Source organism: Sorex fumeus, unplaced genomic scaffold (genome assembly GCF_029834395.1).
Source record: "Sorex fumeus unplaced genomic scaffold, SorFum_2.1 ptg000183l, whole genome shotgun sequence".
NCBI classification, from domain to species: Eukaryota; Metazoa; Chordata; class Mammalia; order Eulipotyphla; family Soricidae; genus Sorex; species Sorex fumeus.
The window spans coordinates 4,402,833-4,415,594 of record NW_026606240.1 but is presented as its reverse complement, the minus strand read 5'-3'; the positions used below and the strand labels follow the sequence as shown (position 1 = coordinate 4,415,594).

General features: G+C 39.4%; 1 protein-coding gene across 2 annotated transcripts in view; it reads right to left on the bottom strand.

The window, feature by feature from the left end:
- Positions 1-12,762, bottom strand: part of JMJD1C (jumonji domain containing 1C) — a 177,067-nt gene that overhangs the window by 40,879 nt on the left and 123,426 nt on the right. For both annotated transcript variants that reach the window (XM_056107900.1, XM_056107901.1), the window contains 5 exons: positions 11,466-11,571; positions 8,142-8,266; positions 5,112-5,255; positions 4,833-5,019; positions 3,013-4,694 (listed from right to left, as the gene is read on the bottom strand). In XM_056107900.1, the coding sequence (XP_055963875.1) occupies positions 3,013-4,694; positions 4,833-5,019; positions 5,112-5,255; positions 8,142-8,266; positions 11,466-11,571 (2,244 nt within the window). The remainder of the gene's footprint in view (positions 1-3,012; positions 4,695-4,832; positions 5,020-5,111; positions 5,256-8,141; positions 8,267-11,465; positions 11,572-12,762) is intronic.

Sequence of the window (12,762 nt, the reverse complement as noted above, 5' to 3'; positions counted from 1 at the left end):
TCGGAACACGGTATGACTGAGACCAGATTATGAAGAGTTTTGTAAAGATCTCTCTCACAGGGATGCAATAATAAAATCTTAACAAAATAAACTAAAAAAAGTCATATGTTCTTTAGAAATTCTTTGAAATTAAATTGTAGAGAGAGGAAAAAAAATTCCTGAAGACCAAACTGGAACCAGACAGGTCATATAGTGGGTAGTGTGCTGGCCTTACATGGGGCTGACCTATGTTGACCCCCAGCATCCCATGTGGTCCTTTTGAGCCCCCTAGAAGTGATTCCTGAGTGCAGAGACAAGAGTAACCCCCGACCTCTGCCGCTGTGGCTCTCAAACAACAAAAACCAGGACGAACAGAAACAAAACCCCCAGAACTCCAAATAAGCAGAAATTGTAACCAAATCAAGATTTTTTTTTTCAAGTTTTTGGGCCACACCTGGCCATGCGGAGGGCTTCCTCCGGGCACTGCACTCAGGGGAACACATGGAGCGCTGAGGATCAAACCGTGGTTGGCCACATGCAAGGCAAATGCCTTACCACCCGCTACGCTATCACTTTGGCCCCAATGCAACATTTTTAAGTTACTTCCTATTTTACATATTAACTTACTATAATTAAAGATTTTTCTTAGATTTAACTTATTAGTTTACTGCTTCACATAACAAATAATAGTACAATGAGCTATTTTTTGGTCTAGCAAGTTGAACCAGTTAAAGTATTTTCTCATAGCTGGAGAGACAGTATGGAGGCAGGTTACATATCAATTGTCTGGAATGCAGCTGATCCCGCTTCAATCCCCAGCATTGCATAAGGCCTCAAGATCACTACCAGAAGCGATTCCACAGCAGAGTCAGAAGTCCTGAGCACAGCCAGACACAGCCCAGTCTCCCCTCCTGCGCCTCCCGCCAATTTTCTTTCTTTCCCTAAGTATTTCTGCTTCATAAAAATGGAGACTAGAAAGTTACAAGCTTAACACGTAAGCTTGTAGAAATCATAATTTGTTAGAAATTATGTTAGAAATCACAATGTTACGAATCGTAAATTCTAAGAACAGTTTTCTTTCATCTGTTTTCACAGAGTCTGTAAGGCGTGAGAGGCTTTAGAAGTCGAAGAAGAATTATTTGCCAGTTCAGGGTATGTGGGTCATCAGGCCTGTTTCAATTCTGACAAAAGTGTACTTGATTAGTGGCTCTTCATTATGTCAGTTACGTGACATAATACTCATCTGCCTCAAGTTGCATGGCACAATCAAGAATGGGACTGGGAGCTTATGATCAAACTATTCTAGAACTGAGACTCTACTATCAAATGCAAGGATACGGGCACAGAAAAAATTAAAATACCACTAGTAAATCTACTGAAGGTCAAAGTTCATATAAAAGAGGAACCAAAAGGAGTTTTATTGTAATGGGAGTGTATCACAAAAAGTAATTTTCTTTTTTGCAAAACTTGTAAGAACTAAACAAATACAACTTGAGAATCATAAAAACAAACATATAGAATCTATAGCATCACTGTTACCTAAATCAGAACAACTCCTCTAATAATGTCTTCATTAGAATACCATTAACACGAAGATGGGCCAGAGCGATAGTATAGTGGGTAGGACGTTTGTCTTGCATGCAACCGACCTGGGTTCAATTCCTCTGCCCCTATCGGAGAGCAGGGCAAGCTACCGAGAGTATTCCGCCCACACAGCAAAGCCTGGCAAGCTACCCGTGATGTATACGATATGCCAAACACAGTAACAGTAAGTCTCACAATGGAGATGTTACTGATGCCCTCTCGAGCAAATCGATAAACAACGGGAGAACAGTGCTATTCTATGGATACTCCCAAGTCTTTATGGAAGTCTTATCCCCAAATATACCTATTGGAGGTTTGCCGAGATTGAGAAATGTCATAAATAGCAAGGTTTGTGGAGCAGTATGTACTGTAATCTAGAAGTGGTAGTAATATAAAAGTCTATCAACATACGAGCACTAAGGAAAATACAATTAAATAGTTTTCAAAAGAAAATTGTGTTATACACTACAAAATGTCTAATTCTCTAAGATATTACCCTAATAAAATTAGTCACAAACGAAAAAAACATTGTGTTATATGATTCTAATTCAAAGTATGCAAAATACTCAGAAACAGAAAATAAAAAGGACAAGGAAAGGTTGAGATAATGTGTCTAATCAGTAGTTTCAGTTTTGCAAGATGAAAAAAGAGTTAAAGAGTCCTATATAGGAGCTGGAGCAATAGCACAGTGGGTAGGGCATTTGCCTTGCACGTGGCTGACCCGGGTTCGACTCCCAGCATCCCACATGGTGCCCTGAGCACGGCCACGGGTAATTCCTGAATGCAGAGCCAGGAGTAACCGCTGTGCATCGCCAGGTGTGACCCAAAAACAAACAAACAAAAGTCCTATTGTATCATTTTCAACAATATTCTGCTAGTCATAATCTAAGTCCCAACAACAGTATCTGTAATCTTCAATCTTGATGCCTTTAAACAAACAAAGGGCTTAGGGTCATAGCTTACAATACTATCAGAATAATGTAGCTATATAACAAACGATCTTTTAAAAAGAACTTCATGCCTAGGGAGATAGCTCAACAGATAGCTAAAAATCAGGTTGACAGCATGCCTGCGTTCAATCTTCAGCACCACGTGGTTTCCTAAAGAAATATGACCGTAATTCTATGCACACAGTGCCAGCAGGAATCTCTTGACACTGCATGGTGCGGTTCCAGAAACAAAAATAATTCGGTAATACTTATCAAAAGACTATTTCATATCAATCAAAACCATAAATCAATCAAAACCATAAAATTTACTTCTGGCAATTTGCTCAAAAGGTAACTTTGGATATGTATCATAATTAGTTATGAGGATATCCATTCTTTGTGTAAGATACATCAGAAAACATCAAAACCAGTTTTGAAATAAATCAGAAAAATTAAATACCGAACAAGCAACTATTCATTTGTTGACTGAGTAAAAAAAAAAAAGCATGGCACAACTTACCCTCCTTAAAGAAGACTCCGCATTAACTGCATTTTCTGGGTGAACCCACTTAGAAGATGGTAAACCAAGTCCTGAGTATGCATGTGTTCCATTTGGGTATTGCCAAATAATTGGATAAAGTCCAAGCTGACTATATGAAGCCGATGGATGAGCTTGTCCAAGAAGATGAGGGGACTGGTGCTGTAACAACTGCTGCTGTTGCTGGTGTGCTAGTGCTAAGTGGCTCAAGCTGCTGGCATGAGCAGTCTCCAGTCGTGAGTGGCCACCAAGTAAGGAAGCAGTAGGCACTCCAGGTAGCACAGCTGGAAGCAGATGAGGGTGATGAACAGAATGGTGTGGACCACTGGTCAGAGGGTGAGCATTAATGGTGGGTAATGGAGCTTGACCAGATGATCCAGCCAATAAATGAGGTCCAGGAGTGAGAGCAGGATGATGGGTACCTGGATTTAAGCAGGTTCTGTGGGATGAAGAATGAAGAGGAAACGGGTGCTGGTTTAAGAAAGATGAAATGTGATTAGCGCCTGTTTCCGACCCAATAAGTGCGGGATCCCTGTAAACGGTGAAATGCTCATTTTTATCAATGATGAGAGGGCTCTTTGTAGATTCCAATGTACTACCTCGAGAAGAAACTGGATGAAAACTGCATCTTGTTAATTCATGTTCGATCTTACTTGCCAGTCTTCTTTCACCAGCAGATTGGCTGTTCGTGTAAGTGGTCTTAGTTTTTACAGAATCAGGAGAATGGGCAATCTTAGTTTTAACACCTTCAGGTGAGGGATTGGATTTAGTTTTGTGAGCATCTACTGAAGTACTAAGTTTACATTTTGCAGACTCTGGGGGTGGACTTCGCTTATGAAGTTTATCTTCTGTGACAGAAACTGCACTTAAAGACATGTAAGAGACATACTGATTTTTCTCTTTTTCCATATTCAGATTATCATTTCCTGAAGAAGCATTTCTAACACTTGGTTGGGTTAAATCTACTTTAGCTGTGTCACTGACCCACCTCTGGTCAGAATCTTGTTTTGCTGTTTCCAGGTATTTTATATTTGCAAGAGAATATTTTGAATCACTAACATTAGGATCCATTTTTTGAACTGTCTGAAGGCCAAAGGTACTACTTGTGTTTTCCTGGACCACCTTTTCTGAACTAGTGTCATTTGTAATATCAATAACACATTTTGGTGTAGGTGGTCTGGACACAAGCTTCTCCTGTAGTGGTAATTCCACTGGATTTGTTTTCTCAATATTATAATCCTGAAGAAGTAAGTCATTATGATTATGTTCAGAAAGTGCTGACTGTTCTGATGAATGGGTCATCATTTTCTCTTGAAGCTGAGAGTCAAGGGCCTTTTGCTTCCCTTCCTCATATTTTTTATCTTCCTGTTTTGGATCCCAAGGAGGCTGGTTATCTACTAGTGTCTCTTCGCCTGTCTTCTCATTATTCTGGGATTTTCCTTCTCCATTTATCTTTGAAATGTTCTTATTTTTCAACTCATTCTCTGGCTTCTGTTCTGAGGAATTATTTATCATCCTCTTATTTGAATTTTCTGAGTCACTACTTTCAGAAAAATCTGAAACAGTGTCAGTTCGTAGTCTTTTCATATTTAGTTTCTTTTCATCCTCCTCAGGAAGTTTCCTTCTTTTACTCATCAATGGCTTATTTTTACCTTTAGGATTTTCTGTAAAAATTAAGAAAAAAAGAGTCTCATTTCCCACACAACATTAAATAATATCTATAAACATTAAATAAGAGCCTTATTTCTCACAGTATAAATATGTTAACGTGTTCTCACTCCCTTTAAAAAGGGTGGTCCTACCTCCTCTTGTTATATAATCATATTTTTCTTCCTTCATCTTCTCTTCATCTGGGATACTGCTATCTGAGCCCTTCCTCTTATTTGGGCGAGTACTTCTTTGTTGCTGGTGTGTATTCTGTTTTGGTACAGCAGCTTGGGAGTTCATTGCTGGTCTAGGACTATTTGCTTGGGCACGCGTATAATGACCCTAAAATAACCAAGTAACAATGACATCTTACTACCAATACAGAAAAACATCTATAGGAAATATTTTTATAATGATTCATCACTAATACATACGTGAACAGTGTTGCTATTTTGACTGGCACGAGACCTTCGTCGTGATGTGATGCCAATATTTTCACCTTTTAACAAAGAGTGAACAACATCATCTAGAAAGGTCATTTGAACCATAGAAGGATCGACATTCTGTGGTTCTAGTACCTAATCCAGGAGATAAAAAAAAAAAAAAAGAGGAGGGGGAATTAAATCCAAACAGCTAATTTCATCGTCAGAGAGAAATGTGTACAAATCAACTTGTGGACCCTTAACTGGTATGATTAGACTTATAATAAAGTAATTTTAAAGAGGAGTAAAGATTTTCTGAAACCTCTTTTTCCACTAACCAAAAAAGAAAATCATACATATTTCTACCTTAAAAAAAAAGGGTAAGAGTATTATGCCCTAATAAAGCATATTTTAAAAATAGGAAAGTGATTATCACAATTTAGTCATAAGAGATTTGAACTTAGGAAGACAAAATCTTATAAATAATAAAAGGCTAAAGAAATTGATAATTTACCCCCATGAATAGCTAAAACAATCCTTGTGAAAAAGAAGATGGGTGGCATCACCTTTCCCAACTTCAAACAGTACTACAAAGCAGTAGTAATTAAGACAGCATGGTACTGGGCTAGAAACAGACCCGCAGACCAATGGAACAGAGTTGAATATTCTGTCACAGACCCCCAAATATATGACCACTTAATCTTTGACAAAGGAGCAAGAAATGTGAAGTGGAACAAGGAAAGCTTCTTCAACAAGTGGTGCTGGGAAAACTGGATAACTACTGGGCTGGAGTGATAGCACAGCGGGTAGGGCGTTCACCTTACAAGCGGCCAACATGGTCGACCCGAGTTCGATTCCTCCGCCCTCTCGGAGAGCCCGGCAAGCTACCGAGAGTATTCGATATGCCAGACACAGTAACAACAAAGTCTCCAAAGGAGACGTTACTGGGCCCGCTCGAGCAAATCGACGATCAACGGGAGGGCCTTTACCTTTTTTACCTTTACCTGCAAAAAAATGAACTCTGACCTCTGTCTAGTGCCAGGCACAAAAGTCAGATCAAAGTGGATTAAAGACCTGAATATCAGACATGAATCCATATGGTACATAGAGGAAAATGTAGGCAGAACTCTCCACGACAGTGAAGCGAAAAGCATCTTTAAGGATGAAACAGCACTGACCATGCAAGTGGAAGCAAACATAAACAAATGGGACTACATCAAACTAAGAAGCTTCTGCACTTCAAGAAAGTGAACAAAATACAGAAAGAGCCCACAGAATGGGAAAGAATATTTACCAAATCCCATCTGATAAGTTAATATCCAAGATATACAAGACACTAGTAGAACTGTACAAGAAAAAAACCTCCGACCCCAGAAGTTTCCTCAAAAAAGAAATACAAATGGCCAAAAGGCATAAGAAAAAATGCTCCACATCACTAGCCATCAGGGAAATATAAATCAAAACGACAATGAGATACCATCTCACACCACAGAGCCTGGCACACATTCAAAAGAACAAAAGCAACCAGTGCTGATGTGGATTTGGGGGAAAAGGGACGCTCTTTCACTGTCGGTGGGAATGCCCACTAGTCCAGCCTTTCTGGAAAACAATATGGACAGTCCTTCAAAAACTAGAAACTGAGCTTCGACATGACCCCGCAATACCACTTCTGGAAATATGTCCCGAGGATGCGAAAAAGCACCGCAGAAATGGCATCTGTACCTATACTGCAGCATGTTCAAAACAGCCAGAATCTGGAAACAACCCAAGTGCCCTAGAACAGAGGACTGGTTAAAGAAACTTTGGTCCATCTACACAATGGAATACTATGCAGCTGTCAGGAGACATGAAGTTACAAACTTTGCTTATAATTGGACAGACATGGAGAGTGTCATGCTAAGTGATATGAGTCAGAGAGGGACAGACAGAGAAGGATTGCACTCATTTGTGGAGTATAAAACAACAGAACATGAGGCTGACACCTAAGGATAGTAGATACGCGGGACAGGTAGACTGCTCCATAGCTGGAAGCCTGCCTCATGAGCAAAGGGGAGAAGGCAGCTGGAATAGAGAAGGGATCACTAAGAAAAAGATGGAGGAATCGGTCGGGATGGAGATGTGTGCAGAAAGTAGACAAAGGACCAAACATGATAACCTCTCTGGGTCTGTCCTGCAAACCATAATGCCCCAAAGTAGAGAGAGATTATGGGGAATACTGTCTGACATGGAGACAGGGGGAGGGTGGGAAAGGGGGGTTATACCGGGGATATTGGTGGTGGGGAGTGCGCACTGGTGGAGGGACGGGTGTTTGATCATTGTGTGATTGTAACCCAAACACGAGAGCTTGTAACTATCTCACAGTGATTCAACAATATTAAAAAAAATATATCAATAATTTTTAAAGCTATGGAAATTTTTGTCCTAAGAGGCAGAAAGCTAAATTCAATTTAACACTTAATTTATACAGCTTTTTGACTAAAAATCTACATCAAACTGTATTCTATTTACCACCCTAATACAAAACAGGAATATATCATTTCTGAAATTTTATAGAAATAAAACTACAGTGTTGGGTCAGAATATAGTTATTAGGTAAAACAATTGCTTTGCATGTGTGAGGAACTATGCTTAAACCCCATTTCGAAAAACAACAAATCAACCATCGAACCAACTATACTACAGGATATATACTAAAGTTTCATCATCTGTAAGATACTACTTAGGAAGTATTTCTATTAACTAGAGAGTCAGAAAAGCTAATATTACCTAACCTTAGGACAAAAAAGACTAGCTGAAAGATTCTGATGCTTGTATTTCAGAGATTTATCAATGCTGGAATAAATTTGACATCCTTATTTTTGTGACCTAAAGTGATCTATGCATGTAACACCAGATACACGTAAACATATTAAAATTATCTGACAACAAAAGATTAAAGATAAAAATTACAGAGTATCATTTCACTAATTCATTTCATGTCGAGTCATAAAATATTTGAACTGTAATTATCCCTTTTCAAAAATATTAGTTGGACTATTTTACCTGATCATTCATAACGATCATGGTGCGAGTGAAGAGATCATGATGAGTAATTATGCCAGTAAACCACTGGGTGGCAGAATCTTGTCTATACACTCTCACTCTGTATCCATTTAAGGAATAAGGACCTTAAAAAAATTAGAATGATAACTTAAATGGAGCCATTTTAACTATTATCTTTGAAGACACATAGAACTAGGTGACAGTTCAGGAATACGATACAAAAACATAAAGCTTCAGGAGTTGTGCTAAGAACCAGAGAGCACAGGAGTTCATGCTCTGCAAGCAGCTGAAGCGCGTTTTGATCTCTTGACACAGTTTCCCAACACCAACAGGAGTGATCCCTGAGCACAGAGCCAGGGGTAAGGCTGGCTGAAACAGAAAGGTAAGTCTGAGTCTCCTGGTAATATCTGACTTACTTTACTACATACTTGTAGTTATTGTACTTTATTACAATAATTAGTAAAGCCCAAACTTTACTACAGTGACCATAAAAGTATGAAAATGAGCGTTAAAAATGAAAAGGTGGGGGCTGGAGCAACATACAGTATAGCACACAGGACACAGCTTGCTCTGTACGCAGTCTACAAGGTTTGATCCCTAGTACCTACAGCGGCTCCAAGACCGCCAGGAGCGATGGCTGATCTCAGAGCTAGGGTAAGCCCTGAGCACCACCCGGTGTGGATGAACCCTCCCCTCCTCCGCCCCAAAAGTCAGGACTACAAACTTGTTTTTCTAAAAATTTTAAAATCGATGCTTTGTCCTACAGTTATTGAGGCATTCAACATACCAATTAATGGCTTAAGACTAATTTATTTAAATTTGTTAATTAGAATTAATCTAAAATATAACTAAACCTACATATATAAATATTCCATGTGACAAAGAAAATATAATTTTAGTCACAACTGACTATACAAACAGTATGTGGGCTAAGAAACTGTACAGCAGACAGACTGCTGCACTTGGCTGACCAGGGTTCTATCCCTGGCACCCCTTATGGTCCTCTGAGCCTGCCAGGAGTTTCCTGAGCATAGTTAAGTGTGGTCCAAAAGCAAAACAAAAACGAACTCTAGTGCAAGATCCCCTATTAAAAAAAAATTGAAAAGCTTTATAGAATAACTCTAACATCATTTGATGCCCATCAGAATACCACCTAAACTGGTCTTTTCTGACCAAATAATTTGAAGCTGGTTTCACAGAATTCTATTTGGGAGTAGCAGCAACTAAACTGTCCTAGTCTGTTCATATTTTAAAAATACAATGAGAAAACAGATGCTGTTTTTTAGAAGAAGAAACCTGCCTTTTTCAATTAAAAGACTGCTGATGAGTTAACTCAATGGGCTGTATGAAGTACATCAAGGAGCTCCAAGTTCAAACCCTGACACAACACAGTCCTTCAAGCACAACTGGGGAAACTCCCTGATCTGAAAGAAGTCCCCAAGCAATGATGGGAGAGGCCTCACAGCCGTCCAACTTTGCCCCTGTGAAAAAACCTGCCCAAAAAAGGAAAGAAAAAAAGAGAAAGAGATAAATGGAACATATCAAATCATCACAATTTGTGATATTATCTGGACCCCCCAGTCAAAAAGTAAAGACATTATGAGAGAAATGGAATCCCAAGTGCAATTATCTAGCATTTGATATACTAAAAAAAATTATGTAGCACAATAAAAGTATGGTAGCTTTGTTTAAAAACAGAATGTGGTGGTATTAAAAACTTCATGAAAAATCTGATGAAGGCATGTGACTGGGACAGTATCTGCCAAGATTGAACAGTTCCTAGGCTAGCTGCTAGGCATATGTAAGCCACCAAACTATTAATCTATTATTATTCACACCAATTCAATTTCTTTTTATGATTCTCCAAATTAAAAAAAAAGTGTGTGGGGGGAGGCTGGAGACACAGCAAGTGAAAGGGCTTGCCTTGGCACCCTCGACAGTCCCATGAGCTCGCCAGGAACAACCCCTGAGTGCAGAGTCAGAAGTAAGCCTGAGCACATCCAGATGTGGCACCAAAACAAACAAAAATATTTAATAAAGTTTAGCCAGACAGGGGCTGCAGTGACAGACAGTACAACAAGAAGGGTGTTTGCCTTACATGCCAACCTGCCTGGATTCAATCTCTTAAATCGCATACAAGCCACCCCCTCCCCACCCTCCAGCTCCCCAGTCCCTCAGGGGTACCCCGAATACAGAGCCAGGAACACACACAAAGCACTACTGGGTGTGGCCCAACCCCCCCCCCCCCCCAAACAAACAAAAAAGTACCAAATAAAGATTTAATAGGCAGGCAAATCTGAGAGCCCGGCAAACTACCGAGAGAGAGTATTCGATATGCCAAACACAGTAACAACAAAGTCTCCAATGGAGACGTTACTGGGCCCGCTCGAGCAAATCGACGGATCAACGGGAGGGCCTTTACCTTTTACCTTTAGGCAGGCAAACTGAATTAAATTGCTTACTGTATTTTCGATCTTGCACCCCCCCCCCCCCCCCCCCAATTGGGACCATTCCAGTAATGCTCAAAACAGTGGCCTGGACCTGATGGTTTGTTTGGTGTTCAAGCACCGAAGCTTTCAGGGCCACAAAGTCTATACTCAGCAGTGCCATATGGTACCAGGGATCGAATTTAAAACCTCACATGTTAGGCATTTGCTACCACTTGAGTAATCCCCCCCCATTAAAATCCTTTTAAAAAACCATTTATCAAAATATTAACAATTCATGACAATGAATCAATTTCAATTAAATTCACAAAAATGTTTATAAAAACTCAAAAGTTTATGTTTACTACATTTAAAATTCAAATTCATAAAAATATTTATAAAATAAACTGATAGAAAAGAAACACTAACAAGTCTGATGGTCCTATGTTGTAGGTAAGCTTATAACTTGCTTTAAAAAAGAGCAACAATCAAGATTGGTTTTGTGGTCATTGCAGAGGAAGGTCCCCAGAATAGGCTACTTTGTCAGACACTACTTTGCTTTCTTCAAAGAATATCAACTGTGGATTTGGGCAACCCTCTACTACAAATGCTTCCTTCTCCAAGAAGGACACACCTAAAACATTATGTAACATGGAAATTTCCAAGCACCTGTGTGGTTACAATATATTGCCATGCTAATTAATTTATTTAGATCAAAAGAATAAACAGGAGATATTACTGTCTATTAAAATCACTATGATTTTGTTATTTTCCCTAGACTGTACATAACTCTGAATATCAGACATCTTCTGTTTACTTTGTACATGAACGACATACAGATATGACACTGTCCATTCTCTATCCCCATCATCAAAAGTATAAATCTAAAAATAGTTACCTTGCATAAAAATCTCCTGAACCTTCTGTTCCTTCACCCAGACTTTCACTTCCTCCTGAAGTTGTGGGTTGTCCCTGAGAACTGGGTTTAGGCTGTCTATGTCGTCCTAGAATTATGGATTAAAAGAAAAGATCTGTTATACACATAGTACCCCGACTTGCCCTCTATCATATTCTAAGGCCTAAAGAAAAGTCCTTGATGGAAAAACATGCAAAACTTTTAAAAAATCAATTATGTAGCAGAACAAGAAATCAATACCTGGTATGACTTGACCTGTGAGAACAATAGCCTAAAGCTGCAATCTGAAATTGACTGCTGTTTCCTAACTTTAAGTATGGCAGGTCTTATTCACCTTTTAAAGATTTCCATTATTAAAATCAATGTATCAGTCAATGATCATCTAGGGTTACCGCCAAGACAAGCTGAATATTTTTTTGAAAATACTACACTCAAATATGACTATCTCAGGGCAGGAGTATTGACAGTATAGCAGTAGGGTGCTTCCGACCCCCACCACCCCTTATGGTCCCCTGGAGGCTGCCAGGAATGATTCCCGACTACAGAGCCAGGACTAACACTTGAGCATTACCAGGTGTGGCCCCAAGACAATATAAAACCAACTTAGCTCTCCCAATAATTCCTAAAATGTTAAGATTTTTAAACAAGTACTAACATTCACTATCATTTTTAAAGGTCACCAAATTTCTATTTCTAGTCTACTAACTTCACCATTAATTTTTCTGCTACAAGTTTTATTTTTCCAAGCCAGTGCCAAATGATGGTATGGTGTTATCTTCAAAATAGTGCAGATCACAAAACCAACTGATCTTTTCTTGGAGATGTGAATCAGAGAAACATCACTGTAAGAGACGTGTTTCCTACAACCCGTTGGTCCTGCTGGACTTAGGACACTCTCTCTCAAAACACCTCTGCTGCTCATGCACTTGACCTAGAGTAGACATGTGAAGAACCAACTAGCTCTTGCCAACTGGATGCCATTTTAAAAGTGGCCTGATCGATCAAGGGAACTGGTGACCACAAAGGAGCTAAACGAAGGAAATTTTATGTGAAGAGGGAAAAAGAAAGGCCATTTGGAAAAACCAGAGAGTAGATGACGGGTAGGAAGGAGATCATTCTGTGTCGTCCCTCTCCCTCTGATTCATGGGGGAAGGGGAGTTAGGACAGGGAAGGGACCACTCTGGTAATGGTGGGGCTAGAAGGAGTCAACTTGGACGAGAATTGGTGCTGAAAGGAAGTGATATGCATGATATTCAAAGAATGCTTTAAGCTAACAGCA